Source organism: Lactuca serriola, chromosome 9 (assembly GCF_051521515.1).
Source record: "Lactuca serriola cultivar US96UC23 chromosome 9, Lser_US96UC23_V15, whole genome shotgun sequence".
Lineage (NCBI taxonomy): Eukaryota > Viridiplantae > Streptophyta > Magnoliopsida > Asterales > Asteraceae > Lactuca > Lactuca serriola.
In genome coordinates this window covers 95867347-95887098 of record NC_136416.1, presented here as the reverse complement: position 1 = coordinate 95887098, position 19752 = coordinate 95867347, and the positions used below count along the sequence as shown (strand labels likewise).

The 19752-nt window shown below is 38.5% G+C and overlaps 1 protein-coding gene and 1 non-coding gene across 2 annotated transcripts; one reads left to right on the top strand and one right to left on the bottom strand.

Moving 5' to 3' along the window:
• Positions 1-822: 822 nt before the first annotated feature.
• On the bottom strand, positions 823-1458 carry LOC145075959 (uncharacterized). Its single transcript, XM_079022011.1, has one exon. It carries the CDS (start codon positions 1456-1458, stop codon positions 823-825), a length of 636 nt encoding a protein of 211 aa, XP_078878137.1.
• A 1117-nt stretch (positions 1459-2575) lies between these two features.
• On the top strand, positions 2576-2682 carry LOC145077491 (small nucleolar RNA R71). The gene has a single exon (XR_013693233.1). It is a non-coding gene; the product is annotated as a small nucleolar RNA R71 (small nucleolar RNA).
• The last annotated feature ends 17070 nt before the right edge of the window (positions 2683-19752 follow it).

The following is a 19752-nucleotide window of genomic DNA, read 5'->3' as shown; positions in this document are numbered from 1 at the left end:
ATGTCGCAGGTGCATTGCATAAGCCAAATGGCATGCGTCTATAGGCGAAGGTCCCACTGGGGCACGTAAAGGTGGTCTTTTCTTGGTCCATTGGAAATACCCGGAAAACCCGTCTAAGAAGCAATAATAGCTATGGCCCGAAAGTCTCTCTAACATTTGGTCTATGAAAGGAAGGGGGAAATGGTCTTTGCGAGTGGCATCGTTTAGCTTGCGATAATCGATACACACTCGCCAACCGGTTACCGTTCGCGTTGGAATTAACTCATTCTTCTCGTTGGTAATGACCGTCATTCCTCCTTTCTTGGGTACGACCTGGACCGGACTCACCCATGGGCTATCGGAGATGGAGTAGATGATTCCTGCATCCAAAAGCTTTACCACCTCCTTCTTGACGACTTCTTGCATGTTCGGGTTTAATCTTCTTTGATGTTGCACCACCGGTCTGGCTCCTTCTTCTAAGTTTATTTTGTGAGAGCAGTAGGATGGACTTATTCCCTTTATGTCGGAGATGCTCCACGCGATGGCTTTCTTTCTTTTCTTCAGTACCCGTACAAGCTCTTCCTTTTCTGTCTTGGAGAGATCTGAGGCTATAATTACTGGCTTCTGATTTCCTTCTTCCAGAAAGGCGTATTCCAGATGGTTAGGCAGTGTTTTGAGCTCCAATTTAGTGTTCATAGTGGTGTACTCGCCGAGTGCAGGTATGGTACTCGGCGAGTTCATGGCGGCATTTGCGACTGCTGACTTTTCTTCAGGTGTACTCGGCGAGTAGATCGGGTCTACTCGGCGAGTAGGGCTTTCAGCTTGGTTTTTGAGTTCTTCATACTATGCTTCCTCCAACAGTCTTTCAATCTCTAGTAAATCTTTCTCTGGATCAAATACTTCTTCAAAAGCTGCAACCTTGCTGGAATCTTCAGGTATGTCTCCTTCCAATAACTCGTCAAGCATGTCGATTGAGAACGCCGTGTCGTCACTACTCCTTGAGTACTTCATGGCTTGGTCTACCCCGAATGTTACTGAGTCATCCCCAACTCGCAATGTGAGCTTTGAGTCTCTCATGTCTACGATGGCGCTAGCGGTGTTGAGGAAGGGTCTTCCAAGGATGATTGGTACTTGCGGATCCGCCTCCATGTCAAGAATGATGAAGTCAGCCGGGAAGACAAACTTGTCTACTTTCACTAATAGATCTTCACATATGCCTCTTGGGAAAGTAACCGTCTTGTTTGCTAAATGAATTGCCATCCGAATTGGCTTTGGCTCTGGGAGGTCCAGCTTTTTGAAGAACGAGTATGGCATAAGGTTTACACTCGCTCCCGAATCAGCTAAAGCATGAATTGCTGCCAAGTTGCCAAATTGGCAAGGTAAAGTTAAGCTCCCCGGATCACCCTTCTTCTTTGGTAGTTTGTTTAGCATGGCTGCGGAGCAATTCTCATTCAATACTACTTTCTGCACCTCTTCCATCTTTCTTCTATTAGTGAGGAGTTCCTTAAGGAACTTTGCGTACTTGGGCATTTGCATGACGGCTTCGATGAAAGGAATGTTTATTTGAAGAGTTTTAATATGATCAAGGAATTTCTGATACTCCTCTTCCTACTTCTCCTTCTTGGCTCGGGCTGGGTACGGCATTGGAGGCTGGTAAGGTTTGACGGGTGGCTGATCATGCGGTTTTTCAGATGTACTCGCCGAGTACATCGGTCCTACTCGGCGAGTAGATCTCTCAGATTGTGAATGTTGGTTCTCAGCTTGTGCTTCCGTTTCTTCCTTCTGTGAGTCCTTATTCTCTTCAGTACGAATGGGGGCCAGGGGAGTAATAACCTTCCCACTTCTTGTGGTAATAATGTTCACTTGCGCGCCTCGTGGGTTGTTCTCGGTTTTGCTAGGAAGTTCACCCGGTGACCTTTGGTTTATTTGTTAAGCGAGTTGCCCAAGCTGAGTTTCTATATTATGGATGGATGCTTGCTGATTCCTGAGCATTGTTCTTGTTTCTTGGATAGCAGCATCGTGGTCACTGTATCTTTTCTCGGAAGCAGCCACAAATTTAGTTAGCATCTCTTCCAAGCTTGGCTTCTTCTCTTGCACCGGCTCCTCTTTTTGGTAGAATCCTCTCCCTTTTTGCCTATACTTCTCCTCCTTGGCCTTCTTGTACTCTTCATAAGGCAACCACTCCTTCTTCTGTCTTCGCCAGTCTTCATCATATCGGTCACCGCTCGAATAGCATGCTTGTGCCTTTTTGTTGCCGTGCTCATCCAAATCACAATCTCTAGTGAGGTGAGGTCCATTGCAATTCTCGCAACCCACCCGTATGGCATGGATCGTTTGATCCATTTTATCCATTCTTCTATCCATGGTTTTTAACATGGCCATGACTGCGGATAAATCTTCAGTAGCAGCATATGCGGCTCCCCTCGTGACATCATTCCTTGGGTTGTGGTATTCTCTAGAGTGTTTAGAGAATTCTTCAATTAATTCTTTGATTACCGGGGGTGGCTTCTTCGTAAGTGGGCCCTGTGAGTCTAGCAGCTGCCGGGTTGTAACATTGACTCCATCATAAAAGATGGACACTTCTTGTTGGCTATTTAGATCATGGTGTGGGCAATTTCGTAGTAGACTTTTGTACCTCTCCCATGCTTCATACAACGACTCCCCAGCTTGTTGTTCAAAATTTGCAATGGCCTTCTTGAGCTTGGCTATTTTTGATGGTGGGCAAAAGTGATCTATAAATTCTTCCTTCATTCTGGCCCAAGTAGTGACTGACCCAGGAGGAAGTGATTTGAGCCAGTCTTTAGCAGCACCCTTGAAGGTTACTGGAAGCATCCTAAGCAGCTGAGTTTCGCGGGTAACATTTGGAATGTTGAAGTAATCAGCAACATCATTTACTTCATCCAAATGTTTGTAGGCGTCTTAATGATCTTTCCCGTGGAAAGGTATCTCCTTGAGTGAAGCTAGGATATGACCTTTTAGCTCAAAGGTGGCAGTTGCGGGAATTGCGGGTTGCACAAGTCCCGGGCCATGGTCGTCACGCATCCTCTTCTTCCATTCTCCCATGGGAATTTCATCAATGTTAGCCATAGTGAATGCTAATTCTTCCTCCTCTTCGGTGTCTTGCTCGTAAGTTGCCTCGTCTTCTTCCTCGGTTTCGTATCTAATTTCTTCTTGAATTGGCTCTTCAATTATTAAGGAAGCGCTTGAAGCTCCGGATTTGCTGCTCTTCTTTTTTCCGAAAACAGTCTTCAAGTTAGACAATGGTGATTTCTTTGGTGTGCTTGAACTCTCCACGTCCTTCCCTTTGTTTCTTTTCAATTTGGATTCGGGGTCTTCAAACGGGGGTACCAGTGGTGTGTTTGCTCCTCTGGTCATGAAAGTCCTGAAATTAATCAAATAAAAGCGTAAAAAGAACAAAAAAAATTTGCAAACAACTAAAAGAAAAAATTCTAAATGAGCTGTTACTCGCCGAGTAGTCGCGAGTGCACTCGGCGAGTAGCAGTGATTTTTTAAAAAAATTTCTAAGTTTTAAATCTAACTAAAACAGATACTAAAACCTAATTGCTATTTACTAAACTGCAATAAATGAACTTTATGCAAGTAAACTCACACAAAGGATCGAAAAAAATTAGAAATTAGCTTAATTATTTAGAACCGTTCCCCGGCAACGGCGCCAAAAACTTGATGTGTGTAAATTCAACTAGTTTTATCCCTACTTTTTATTAATAATTTGAGCACACAAAGGCAGTGAACCTGTCTTTAAGTGGTATAGGTTGATAAGTAAGGTATCGAACTCAGGGAACGGAAATTAAACTAATAGCTAATTTTAACTAAAATAAATAATAAAAGTAAATGGTTTTTCTCTAGTTTTGCAAGACTAGAAACTTAACAAATTAAATTTAACTAATTAACTAAAGCAACAACTATTCACCAAATTTGATAAAGATGTTTCTATTTAGGTTCAACCAATTCTCTCCTATGGTTATTTAAGTTAAGATAGATTAATTGCTATTGGTTACCAATGATAATAGTTAGGTTCATGTTCATTACTCCTAACCCTTAGACAATTAACTAATTTAAGCGTTGATCAAGTGTTTAAACTAATTAATTCCCTAGATTAATTATTTGGGTTAAATAAGATTTGTAATGGTCAATTAAGTTATTAATTCAATTAACCTCTTGTTGGTGGTTTCTCAACAAGCTCACACATTAATCTTCCTATTTTCTTATTAATCTTAGTTTCATAATCATTACTTCCAAGCATACGTTTTAGCATTCACATAGACATATGAGGTTAACAATTAAGTGATGTTCATGCAACCTAATTGCCTTCCAATTAACAGAAAATAGTAGTGATTAACACATAAGGTTCTTTAACAAACTTAATTTAACAAATCACCAATAAACAATTAAACAAAATTCAAGAATTAAACCATAGGAGTTCTTTGGTATTCCCCAAACAGAAACAAAAACGAGTTTAACTCATAGTTGCAGTAGAAACAAACAAAGAAACAAAGTTTAAGAAAGCAAACATGTTTAATTCCTAAGTCTAAGTGGTAGAATTAACCTAATTGCTTGAATTCTTCCAACTCTTGAAGCTTAGGGTTCTTCAATGCCTTCTGAATCTTTTTGTCGCAGGTAATTCTCCCAAAATTCGCCAGAAGTTATCTCCCAAGTGATCAGGATTCGTCTTATAAAGATATCTCAAAACAGAGGCTACTCGGCGAGTAGCAGAATCAACTCGCCGAGTAGGTCAATACTTATCCGTCTTCAGGTTAGCAGTCGTACATATCTTCTAGTATCTCATCGTGTACTCGCCGAGTAGGGTCGAGGTACTCGCCGAGTAGGTCATTCTTGGCACCCTTTAATCTTCTCTTGCTTTCCTTTTCTCCTTTTTACATCCAAGCATATCTTTTGGCTGAAAATACAATTCAAAGCATTTTAAGTACCTTTTGTCCAAATTATTCTCATAATTAACCAAAAATAACTAAGAATATATGTTAAATAATTAACTAATTATGCACATATCACCTAGGCTCTGATACCACTGATGGGTTTTGAGCATTCTAACACTTCCTAAGTGTACATGCAACCCTAATAACCTTGGATCTATGTTTGTCTAATTATCATGCAAAGTTGAATTCCAAGGTTATATTCCTATCTAGCATACATGGGGAACAATTTTTCCTTGAATGAAAGATAGAATAACTTACCTTGTAGTTGCTTGTGTTCCTTGAAACCTTGTGAGCCTAGCACCCCAAGTGTGATGCCTCAAATGCTTCACACAACACCAAATGCTCTTGAAAAGACTTGTGAGAGAATTCACACTTCTTCAAATTGGCCTAGCCCTCAAGTTTCTTATATGTCTTGTGTGTGTAGCCAATTTGTGGAGAATGGGACCCTTATATAGTGTTGTGTCATGACTCTTCATTTTCATGACCCATGGGTTTGTAACTCCCATGGAGCATCCATGGAGCATCCTATGGGTAAAGCCCAACTTGATAATCCATGGAGCCTTTTAGCCCACTATACAAGATATGAATGATTTACATAATCAACCCATATATTTAATTAGTTATCCTTTGATCACTTAATTAATTCCAAATTAATTCTTTGATCAAACGAATCAAATAATATTATTAATATATTAGAACTTATAATATATTAATAATCTCCAAGTGATATTTCTCTCATTTAGTCTATCCAATTGCATGGTGCCATGCAACCCAAATGGACCATGCCGGGTCGGGTCAAGTACACCCCAGAAATAGTTATGGACTTAGACACCTTATCCAACAGAATTCCCAGAACACTTTGCTTAGTCCAGAACGTTGGGTCACTCCCCGAGACTCCCAAAACCCTTTCACACTCAACTGGTCCTTATGACCCTCACTGATATGGGACCAAAACCCTTGGACTCGCCGAGTCTATCACATTCCTTACTAAGAACTTTGATTTCTGATGTACAACACTTAACCAAATTATAGATCTAGGCCCCTAAACTCGATCTAGCATGTAAAGTTACAAACTTTACGTGCATGCATGGTACAGTAGAGCTTAAAAGACTCTAAAATGGTTCTTTTGTTGCATGGGGCCTTCCTTGGTGCAAAAAAAAAAGCAACATGGATCTGACTTGTGGCTCATAAAATGGCATGATACAAAAGTCCAAACCCCCAACCATGTTTGCAAACATGGTTGGCCACCAAAAATAGCTTATAAAAGCCCTAAGTCACCCCAAAGAGGGATCTAACAAAAGAATGAGCAAGGTTCAGACTTTATACCTTCCAAAGACTGCAAATGATGAACCAAACTCGAATCCTTCAGTCCCCTCTTGATCCTTCTATGCTCTACCTTCTTCCTTGAGATCAAAACTCACAAGAATCACTCAAAAAGCCTTAGATCTTCACAAAAACGGCTAGGGTTTGCTATAAGGAGTGTTTGGGAGCATAAAGGGAAGAGGAGGCTGCATAAGGTCGTTTAAATAGGATGCAAACCCCTGGATTAGGGTTTTTTTCCAAACAGCGGCTACTCGCCGAGTCTGGGACTCGACTCGCCGAGTCCGCAGCTTAAACTCTGCGCCTCATCCCGCTTCTACTCGGCGAGTCCGTCCTTCGACTCGCCGAGTCCAAGGTCAAAAATGAAAAATACATGAAGATTTAATAACATAATACATACCAAGAACAGGTGCTACACAAATAATTATCCTACTAAAACCATAATCCAATTCCCTGACCCAATCGATCACTAACAGGTCTCACCTGCATTCCCATAGACACACGGGCCTCGCCTATGGGTCCTATCCAGTCTGTACCTATGAACGGGCCATGCACATGGGTCCCACCCCATCGAGAGCTACACAGGTCCAACCTTGCCCCGTACCCTAATGCTCCTCTTCTCATAACAGGGAGATACTCTCCGACAATATTGTCTGCGTTACCCTAGGCACGAGCTGATCCCCTTTCATACCAACGACCACCCCAACGATGGTCTACCTCAATCTGGCGAATGCTACGATCCCATCACATACTTAAAACAATTCCCACAACTGCTTGATATCCTGGTGAATGCTACGGCCATCCCACAGTTTTACAACACTTTCGTACTATCTGTCAATCCAGTGAATGCTACGGCCACCCTGCAGTCTTACGACATGTCAATCCCGCCATGGTCACTGACCATGGTCTTACCATACCTCTACCAGATCAATCACAATCATCTTGAGACGAACCCACATCTAACTATACCCTAATCATATGTTCGGTTCATGCTTCGAACCCCAAATCCTTAATCAGATAAGAATAGGCAGAGAGGCTATAACACCACCCTCGACCTGAGTCCATCCACATACCCATTGTGCGCCACTACTGATGTGCAACGAAACACGAATATCCTTTCTTGTGCAATCCATTAGACCGAAAGATTCTCCCCCACTTAGATTCGACTGTGCTCTTCCAATCCTCAAGATTTGATGGATTTCTAATCCATACCACAAACTTACGACTTAAACTGTCGACGACCTGAACTTACAAATGCCAGTGTTCGATTACTAACCAATCTCGATGATTTCACAACTCTTAAAATCCAGATGAATACCCCCCAAAATCTCAACAAGCCCAATAATCTCGATCACTTCCCATGATACTGCACCAAAACCTTAAGTCCTTCATGCTAGTAACAAAGACTATAACCCTTGACCGGAACTGGCGAATCTTTACTCCAACTTCCCATTCCCATAAGGACTTCTACATTCTGACCATCTTCAACCTTCGCGATTATGAAATTCCCTTGGCACATCCAATGATAAAACAACCCATGCGACTGCCAGAACCATCTTCTTACTATTGCTCTTGATGGGTTTTAGTATACTACAACATATTATGGTGCACATACAACCCTAAATGATTTAGATCTATGTTTTCTCTAATTATACATTCAATATTGTTTCCAAAGCATTAAGCCTACAACTAGCATGGAAATGACATAATCAACATAAAAGAGAGTTATAGAATTACCTCTTTGTTGTAGCATGTAGAACTTCTTGAGTTTGGCCTTTAAGAACTTAGTGCCCTAACTGTTGCACCTCAAATGGAATCAAAACACACCTAGAACAAAGGAGACTTTAGAGAGAGTATTTCTTGCACCAAAATCGGCTCAATGATCTCCAAAGAACACTAGTGTGCCATTTTGGATGCTAAGGGGCTTCTTATATAGTGTGGCAAGATTAGGGTTACACCATGTAAACCCTAATGTGCATGACCTTCTATATTCCTTAGGCTCCATGGGTTTAAACCTCCATGGGTTGTCACATGGGCTTATCCCATCCTAAGGAATCATGGATCATTGGACCACACCATAAGCATGAATGATTTACCAAATCAATCCCCATATATTTAATTAGTCTCTTTTGATCACAAAATTAATTCCAAATTAATTCTTGATCAATACTAATTAAATCATATGATTTCATATTAATATTTAGAACTTATAATATATTAACAAATCATAAATAACCTCTTCTCAAAAGTCCATCCTATCAAACTATCTTGGTGATATGCAACCCAAATGGACCATGCTACTCTCGGGTCAAGCACATACTAATTATAGTTATGGGCTTAGACACCTAATCCAATAGTCTCCCACTTGGATAAGTCTAATAACTATTATTGCAATTACGATTCCACAACCCGACTAGCAATCGTAGCTCTTAAAAGCCGATGTCGAACTATGACCTAGTCAATGACACGTCCATTAGATAAGGGATCATATATTCCTCCATTCTAGATATCATATGGACTGGGGCATGGATTTTAATCATTCTCTATGTCCATTTATTGTTTCCCGGTTTCCGATTTATGACAACCGACTAATTGAACAAATCAAAGCAGTCCAGGCTTGGCCAAGCACTTCGTGTGGTCATCACTAAATCATCGAGGGGCCCACAGATATCGCTTTTATCTATATGGGGTAAAAGGAATGGATAAACTTCGACCCAAATGCTTGCTTGTACTTACTCATCAAATTACACACAATGATATGTTTCATAACACCAAGTTATTGGTGTGTTTACATATGTCGATGTGCAACCGACTTGCAACTACAACTCAAATGTCTACATTTCAAGAATATAAGATATTATCGTCTCATGATCACTCGTGATAAAATCCATGAAGTGGTTCAAATGAGCGTGGGTTGAATCCAATACTCGAATCTTATTCCAGGAGTACTCATGAACACTGTAGCAAACTTGTGTTATGACTAAAACACCTCTACAGACCCATTCATGACAGTCTTACCTCAATACCTACTTCCAAAGTATGATCGAGTGTGGATGGTTTGAATAATCTAGTTATTCGGGAAGTCAAAACATGCAAAGTGAAACACAAGAATAATACTAATCCTATATGGCCCCAAAACTTTTGAGTCCCATATTGATTACTCATTATTCATTGTATAATGTTTCGAATAATCAACTTAATACTTGAATTAAAACAATAGTTGTCCCATGCTCCAAGCATGCACGCTATGTTTTTCTATGGTCCTTACTTTGTGAAATAGATCAATTGACAACATTTCAATGATGCTCATTTCATAATTCAAATCCTTATTGCAAGTGTAAGAATTCCAAATTCTTGTCTCTGCTAGAAAGTGTTAGATTCTAAACTATCATGCAATGATTCTTTTGTAATGTCTAGGTACCAAAAATCACAGAACTTGACCAACGATATTACAAAATATTCCTTTGGAGATTGTTACAAGTCAATTCCATGGAAATGAAGTCTCAAATTCAAAGTACATTCCTTTGAACATACTTCTTGCATAAAAGTTTCTAACTTTCTCATCTATTCTTCAACTCCCAATATGGAAATAGTCCATATTTGTCATATGAAAACTCATTATTAATAGACTCATGTCTGTTCATAATAATGTAAATATGGTCCATCCAATACTATACTTCCAATTGTCCTTAAACGTCCAATCCTTGGCGAACCTTAGATTGTCCTTAACAGTTTCTTAACCACTTTAGTCATATCTGATTCTATTCCTTTATCTCTCTTAATTCCCTAGGCATTTGGAAAATTAGAACACAAGAATATTATAGCATATGCAATCGATCCTATACCCGAAGCATATGAGACACGATTCATAATGTCTAACATAAAGACAAGATACTTGATCAATCTTTTGCTATAATATTTCTATTTTCCATGTTCTCACAATTCGAATTATGAAGAGGGATGTCGTAATAATAATCGAATTTGAGAACACGATTATCATTTCCATATATAGAATTTCCTTATGTTGAACCATTCCAACATAACATTCATATATATATATATATATATATATATATATATATATATATATATATATATGACTAAATTTGATTAAAATCTCAATCTAAGCTTTTAGATTTGAAATGAAGTATGAATTCCTCTCCCTTAATGATAGCAAAACAACTTTTCAAACCCTGCATCTTTGCAAATTGTAACTTTCGTTTTATATTATTAACATTGCTTACTTGCAACAATTTCCATAATAACTATGTTCCCACTAGCATAATAATTATTATCTTACTAGCATAACACTTATGCTCCTACTAGCTTTGACATGTATTCAAAAACTAGTTGGACTTCTAGAAATCAATACTTATTGACTTTCTTACCAAAGTTCAGATTTTAGATACAAGATGCTTCGATAATATTTTATCTTGGCTTCTCAAACTCATACACCTTTCCTTAGATAGCTCACATGTGTGTCTAAACAATTTTAGAACTTACAGCAATAAGTATCAAATGTTTATACCTTTGTCATTTCTCACAATTTGAACTATGAAGAGGGATGTTGTAATCATAATCAAATTTGAGAATGCAAATAACACAATTGCTATCTCCTTAAAATCTACTTAATGAAAGCGTTTCCCCACGATCATTTTCATGAATTGGAGAGAAACCTTACGACACTTAGATTTAATGGTGTACGTGTTCCTATCCATGTGAATTTTTCATAACCATAATCAAGAGACAAGGTTAGTGACAAATCCAAACCCATATGGACTGAACTTTTTTAATCTTAATTTCTTGCCACCTGGCAGCACAACGGCCTACCATTGCTTCCAAGTTGTTATGCAACCAATTGAGAACTCATAGAACTCACATGCATAGTCAAATTCAACTGGAATGAGCACAAAAATAATAATATGTCATCATGATAGGTTACAACCTCAAGTCGTGTGCTAGTGATTAACAATAGGTTTATTCTTGATTAGTTCTTGAAACTTGAAAAGATCTTTAAGACTCCCACTGACCTCTTGACATATAAGATTCTCTTTTCATGAACCATTCCTTGACAAACAAATATTGAAGAGGTAGTGTGGATTCTTATCTAGATAAACACTTCACACAATTGGTCTTAGTTGGCCTTTGTCCTTACCAAGATATCACAGCTTACCATTTTCAAATGTACAAGAGTAGAAAACATTTTACTCTACATTTGACAAGTGTTATAAACATTTCTTAAGATTATGTCACTCAAGTTACAATCTTGGAGTATGACTCTAAGACTTGTTCTTGGAATGAAGTATGATTCATCTTTTAACCATTTCAAAAATTCACGATTCATCTTCTTAGCCATACAAATGCACTAAGATATCCTTAGAGGATTAATTGTGATATAATTTTTCATAATCATTAAGATGATCATAAAACACGATACTAAAGTACTCTCCCATCTTTTCAAATTGGAGAAACTTTTATCTATCTGCCTAATTTGATTATTCTCATTCGTTCTGCCATACATTGAAACTTTATCAATGATTCAGAATTATACTTAATCTTGTAAGCATAACCATATTTACTAAACTTTAGTAAATCATGAATAATAGTCTTATCGATCTTTGTGGTGGACCTGACCAGCGCACAGCCAAGTATACCCAATCTCCTAGTCCTTCACTTGACTCACATATACATGTGAACAAGGAATTAGTCTTAATCTCCTAAAGATGAAGGTTCTCATTCATCACACAATGCAAGTTGTATGATTCCAAGTTTCTATCCAACTGAAACTTGGGTGATGAGAATCTTTCCTTATTTGGTAAATTTTAACACTACCACAAATGAAAGAATCAAATCCATATTGCTAACAATAGAAACATACAAACATCAATTTTTCACAAATGCTATTGTAAGGAGATATAATATAAAATAAACAAAATTTTATTTATTTATAAAATGTGGAAAAACTTTTCCTTACAATGCAATTACAAATGAAAACTATGTCACTATATATTTCTAAGCAATCTATCATAACTCTTTAAGCAGCAGCTCAAAAATCCGATCATTGAACCATGCGATTGAAATCCATCTTCGCGACTAGATTTAGCATACTCTTCCTTTAAGATTCCTTCCTTTTGCATGATCCTACAAAACATCAAAATGCAACTTTGTCACATCATGTATTAAGAATCAACAATTAGGAACTTAATAGAGTTAGATAGTGGACTTACCTAAAGCAGAACCATACAATCTGACTAAAGTTCTCAGGTAGTCAGGGCAGCTTCGATTCCAATGTCCCTTTCCTTGGCAATAGAAACAAACAGGCTCATTGGGAATGGCATATGGAACAATCTCATATTTGGCCTTTCCATATGATCAAGACTTTTGATCATGGCCAATTCCTTTCCTTTAGGAGAAGGAATCATTTCTAGGATATCCATGTCATTGCCCATGTAAGCTTGAGAGGTAGATCTTCCAGTCAAATTTGCATGACCATTACGCCAAATTATTGTTGATTCAGCAACAATCAGCAAATAAGTAAGATCAATAAGGGTTATGTCGTGATCTGTCACATAGTAATCCTTAACAAACTCACTATATGACTCGGGAAGTGACTGAAAAACCCAGTCAATAGCCAACTTCCTTGGGAACACGACACCCAACATTCTCAACTTGTCAATGTGTGACTTCACATCCAAGACATGTGCACACACAGACTTTCCATCCTTGTGTTTTCTATCCAATAGGGCTTGAGTGATCTTGAACCTTTCAAGTATTCGAACTTGTGGGTTAGAGAGAATAACTGGAAGAGGTGGAGGAAGTGAAGCATGATATTGTGGAACATCATCTTCATGTAGAAAGCTTATTCCAAAAGATTTGGGAAGACCATAGTTGTCTGAACTAGACATCTACAGTGGAAAAAATTCAAGTAGTTTGATTTAAGTCCTTAATATAACACCCAAATGAAATATTAAGGCTAGTACCCAACACAATATTTTACAATTCAGAAGAGGGATGTCGTAATCCGAATGCAAAATATTTGAAGGTAGGTAAATGAAGATTTACCAATTTCCACCATGAAAAACGAAATTGATAATTAAGTTTTAAATGGATTGAAATTCCTAAATCCTTTGAGATTCATTGAACTTTTCAATGGCATGTTTAAATCTCGATTTTGCCCTTCAAGTTTGTGACTGGGATGCCGAGGATCACAAACAAGGTGTGAATAACCATGTAAATTAGCTTGGTACACCCAATGTTACAACCACCTAATCAATGTGTCGGTTAACCACACATGCTCCATTGATCTATGATTAACATCAATCTACCCTTTTCCACGCACTTTCAGTCCCAGATTAGTGTGTTGATTAACCACACACGCTCCACTAATGACTTAACAAGGTGCAAAGTGAAATTTCATGGGTTAGCACCAAATTCACATTTTCCTAAAGTAACTAAGATTGGGTATTTAATAAAAGTTTAGTTACTTTATAATTATCATTATACTTTTAATGAAAATTAATGTCCTACCAAACCTGTTCGGCTAACGACCCTCCACCAATCAAGGAAGCGGTGGGTGAGAATGGACACCCATTAAACTGTCATTTTATAGGCAATAACCTTATACCCCCGTTATAGACTGGTTTCGTGAATGAGGCCTACTAACGGTAAGACTGACTTATTCTTATACATACATATATATATATATATATATATATATATATATATATATATATATATATATATATATATATATATATATATATATTAAACCTATAATATAATAAAGTATAAGGGTAGAAATTTAACTTTTAAAACTCTAGGGTTTGGAACTAAAGTATTCAAAAGTGAAACTTTACAAATTCCAAAACTTGAGGGCAAGTTTTGAAACTTGTCAAAACTTTTCAAATCCATAACTTATGAGTTTAATATGGTTTTTATGAAAAACTTTTCAAGTTCCATAACTTGAGGAAAAGTTATGGAAGACTTTTAAAACCACTAAGATGACTTTTAAAATGAGACTCTTGAAATTCCATAACTTTAGGACAAGTTATGGAGTTCATAAAAAAAACACATTTATGAAAAACTTTTCATTTTCTATAACTTGAGGACAAGTTATAGATTTCATTAAAATCATTTAGATCATAATTTTAATTAACACAATAATCAAATATTACATACATGATCTAGTTAAACTCATAAGTCGAGATAATTCATATCAACCATTTGCAATAAATTAACCTATATAAATTAATACAAATCTTGAAACTATGACAATTATCTTTTATTTTGATGAGGATAATCATTACCATAGCAAAAAAAAATTAAATTTTATGAACAAAAACATTTTATGGTAATGATCCTAATCCAAAACAGACCAAAAAACTGAAAATTTTGCCCACTGAACAGTCACCACCTCGTGGTGATCAGACAGATTCCAAAAAAACGATTTTTCTTACTTTAAAAAACAATAAGCATCAAGTATAATAGAAAACAACCCTAGGCTCTGATACCACTGATGAGTTTTAGTATACTACAACATCTTATGGTGCACATACAACCCTAATGTTTCCTCTAATTATACATGCAATATTGTTTCCAAAGCATTAAGCCTACAACTAGCATGGAAATGACATAATCAACATAAAAGAGAGTTATAGAATTTCCTCTTTGTTGTAGCTTGTAGAAGTTCTTGAGTTTGGCCTTTAAGAACTTAGTGCCTTAACTGTTGCACCTCAAATGGAATCACAACACACCTAGAACAAAAGAGACTTTTGAGAGAGTATTTCTTGCACCAAAATCGGCTCAATGATCTCCAAAGAACACTAGTGTGTCATTTTGGATGCTAAGGGGCTTCTTATATAGTATGGCAAGATTAGGGTTACACCATGTAAACCCTAATGTGCATGACCTTCCATATTCCTTAGGCTCCATGGGTTTAAACCTCCATGGATCATCCATGGGTTGTCACATGGGTTTAGCCCATCCTAAAGAATCATGGATCATTGGCCCACACCATAAGAATGAATGATTTACCAAATAAATCCCCATATATTTAATTAGTCTCTTTTGATCACAAAATTAATTCCAAATTAATTCTTGATCAATAATAATTAAATCATATGATTTCATATTACTATATTAGAACTTATAATATATTAACAAATCATAAATAACCTCTTCTTAAAAGTCCGTCCTATAAAATTGTCTTTGTGATATGCAACCCAAATGGACCATGCTACTCTCAGGTCAAGTACATACCAATTATAGTTATAGGCTTAGACACCTAATCCAACAGCTCCTTCCCTAGCAATGGTAGTGATCGAACCCAAAGGTTCTTCCATAGTCGACTGCTAATCCTTCCTGAACAAATGCCAACAAGACTGAACTCTGCCTTCTTTAGAGAACTAACCAGCTATTCCAACTATAGACCTTCCAAATGATACCCCTAAATTGACCGCTATCAAAGAGCCGGAACAACAATCGAACAAACTGAAGCCGCCCAGCAAGATACGACCCATTAATGACTCTTGGCATGCAAAAATGGCATATAACAATTCTTGATGGTATAGCCTAAGCAATAACAAAGAACTAAACCAAAGATAATCATTACCCATACCAATAGAAGATTCCAAAGCAATATAAGTACTGATAATAAGCATGGAGAAAGAAAAAGATAACATGCCCGTAATAGCATCTGCTGAAACTCTGACCTCCCCTGACTGTCAATGAAATGCTCAACTCCTTGTTGCTGGGGCTCCTGCCCTATCCTTACGACCGTCAGTGATCCTCAAAATAACAGGAGCAGGTACACACACTGCTCCACACCTCAACATCAGACAGTCAGCCTTCTTATAGCCCACCTGGTTATAATGAAAACACATCGGAGACGACCCACGGGGCAATCCCAACTAAAATGACTCATATGAACATAACTGAACATCTTGGGCCTATCTCCCGACATCCTCCCACACTTGGCATAACGTCCCCGGCCCTAATGGCCTTTCAAACGTGAATCCTGAGTCCTAGGCTTCTTTAGCTGGTCCACTGAATTCTGATTCTGCTCTGGCTTCCTCTTCCCAAGGTGCTCTAAATCAATCTCACACTCTCGGGCTCTAGCAATCATATTATTCAGGGTCTCACACTCTGAGAAACTCACAAACTCCCTGATGACATCCTTCAGCATCTCATGATACCTTACCTTCTTCATCTTCTTGTCCGCATCATACTGCGGAACCAACAAAGCTCTCTCCCAAAAGTTGACAGTGACTTCTGCCACAGTCTCAGTCGTCTGGTGAAGGTCCTGAGACTCCTTCACCAACTGATGTACCTCAGTACAGAATGCGCCCATATGCTCATCCAAAATCCCCTCCTTGATTATACCAAATATTACAGGAGTTTGATCCAAAATATCGTATGTAATCTCCAACGAGATGAACTCCTATATCCGCTCATCAATCGGCCCAGTACCTGCACCTGAGCTTGAACGTAACCCCGAACCTCCTTCCTGAGTGCTCATCACCATTCTGAAAACAACCATGAAAATGATCAGAACATACCCAAGAATCCTCGTCCTACAGGCTTCCTAGATTCTCCGAACTCTCCCCGATTCGAGTATGGATCTTGTGCTTTCAGTAGTACGTGCTCAATACTACCTTCCACACCTATCCATACTTTCCTCAAGAATCATCTTGAATCCTCTAAGTCACATTCTCAAACTGATACACCAAGTACTCGCTAAGCAGCGCAACTAAACCCGCTGAAGCACTTCCTAGGCTTTCCTAGGTTGCCGACCTCACCCTGCCATCAGCTACTGAAGAACTCCCCATAATTTCAGTTAACCACCTCATTAATACAATCACATTCAACAAATCTTAAATAATCCTTTGAGTAATAGACCCATCCCTTCAATGGTTAGACTCAAACGAGAGTTGTGCAATAGGGTCAAATCCATCACTCTGAGATTATTCAACCTTTGTCACAATGTGACTTAACATATTCACTTAATAACTAACTCACATCACTTAAGAGTTCCACAAAACACAAAGCAATTAGCATTCATGCAGTAGTACTCCAATCCGTAGAATAACCAAAGAACATTCAAACTCGCATACTACAACTTATGCTAGGAACTCCCACTCTCACTGTCGGTTGCCTTATACATGCAAATTATACACAGTACAGGATCAAATAGATTGTTGGATAAAAGACTCTACCCTAGGATCACATCCAAACGAGGAACCAGAAATAAGGCCAACTCAATCATTCTAGGGCTATATGTTCCTAATCGTATACAATTTTTAAAGCATACACTTAGCAATTATTGATACCAATACATATTCCCAATCTAGCATAGCATCCAATGCTTCCTACGCTACAAGGCATCACATATCAGGTTAATCTACCATGCAATTCCTGAAAGTATCCTTATCCTTATCCTAGCATGCAATTCTCATAACAAATAATCATAACAAACATGTATGGGTAATCTGGGAATCACTTACTTGAGTTCGGCTGATTGCACACACCGTCCCATTTTGTCTTTATAAAATCCTTTTTGAAATTTATTCCCTTTTACAAAATCTTTTTAGAAACTCATTTTCTTTCAAAATATTATCAATTCCTCAGTTTGAGTTCAAACATACCCGATAGTGTGCCTGAATCTCTCAAACCATGGCTCTGATACCAACTTGTAATGTCCAAAAATTATGAGGTAAAAAATTTCAATTTTTAATTCAATCAAACATTAATTAACTTTAAGTCAAACACTCATTATCCTTTTTCTAAATATTCAAAGGTACTTTATAAGAAAACAGTTATCGGATTACAATCCCAAAATCATCATAATGCGAAAACATGGGTGGATGTGTTGCGATCATGTCACGCCCTACCCTTTCGAACCGGGACTACCTGAAACATAAACTGAAAACTATAAGTACAAAGCTTAGTGAGTTCCCCATAATACCATATACACAAAACATACAAGTGTCATGGGCTACCCCCATGGTCTTTCCTTGCAATGTCGAGGGCCTAATCTCGGTCTTACATACAAGTGTCATGAGCTACCCCTATGGTCTTCCCTTGCAATGTAGAGGGCCAAATCTCGGTCTTACATACAAGTGTCATGGGATAACCCCATGGTCTTTCCTTGCAATGCTGAGGGGAAAATCTCGGTCTTACATACAAGTGTCAGGGGCCAAATCCTGGTCTTTCATACAAATGTCAGGGGCTAGATCTTGGTCTTACATGCAAGCATCACAAAGATGACTAGCATTCAACATAACAAGTAATGGGTCGGCATTGGTGCCTTCGACCCATGGATACAATGAGAAAACTCACCTCAAGTTGCTAAATGTGTCAAGCAAAAGCTCGGATTGGCGTTTCCCCCCATCTTTTCGATCTCAGGTATTCCTCTGTTCAATGTCGAACATGGACCTCAAGTCCTTCGCAATTGCCGTGAGGTCACCCATTAGGTGTTTTTCATCCATTTTCTTCCTTAGAACCATGCACTCATCGGTGTCGTGGGTTTTTCTCTTGTTGTACTCACAGTATTTCTCTTTTTCTTTGTCCACCTTTGGAGGTGTTTTCTCAACTGCACGCACCTCAGCCCGGTGGCTCCAGGGATCGTCTTTTCTGAGGGAAAATCTACAAGTTGGGTGCCACAAGTGCTAGTTGTGCTTGCGTGGGAGTTTGCTTCTTCTTGCTTGATATACGCGTTTGCGATGACCTTTAGGTTGGCTTCCTTCCGTTCCTCACCTTCGATCTGTCGGAGATATTTCTCGACTCTGTATTTGAGCTCGTCTCTCAAATGAGGTATTGTCCCCTGCATCTTCTTTTACAAAGGGTTGGGGAGTAGACCTTGGGAGAAGGCGCCAATTACAAGGAACTCTCCATGGCCCTGTACGTTGAGTGTTGCCAACGTGAATCTATCATAATATGTCAGTATCGCCTCTCCTTTTTTTTCTTGCGTGCCATTATGGAGTTTACATCTCCGTTCCTTTTCCTTAGTTGCATGAAATTGTTGAGGTAAAGGTATCTTAGTTGTTCGAAACTCACGATGTCACTCGGTCGTAGTGCCTTAAACCACTCTCCGGCATTTCCGGATAATTTAACAGGGAAATACGTGCACATGAACCGCTTTTCCATCCTCGGTGATGTCATCGTCTACTCATAGGTGTCGATGTGCTCGTCGGGGTCATTTGTTCCGTCATACTTGGGGATATTTGGTATCATTGCCGAGTGTGGGATCTCATACTACATTAGCTCATGGAAAAAGGTAAAACTAGTGCTTCTCATCGGGTTTTCCATGCAAGAGTATGGAAAAACATCATACATCATAAACTGTTGAGCGTAATACAAGTTCCCGTATACTTGATTGTACATTGTTGCTTGTGAGATGCATAGTTGCTGCTGGGAGCTCGATTGTGTGCTTTGCTGCATTTGTGAGCTTTGCCCTAGCTGTTGGAGCATGTTCGGAATTGACCCTTGTGGTTGTTAAGCA

What these genes read in the sequence shown, in the direction of transcription:
- LOC145075959 (XM_079022011.1), bottom strand. Translation starts at nt 1,458, where the DNA reads ATGGAAGAGGTGCAGAAAGTAGTATTGAATGAGAATTGCTCCGCAGCC.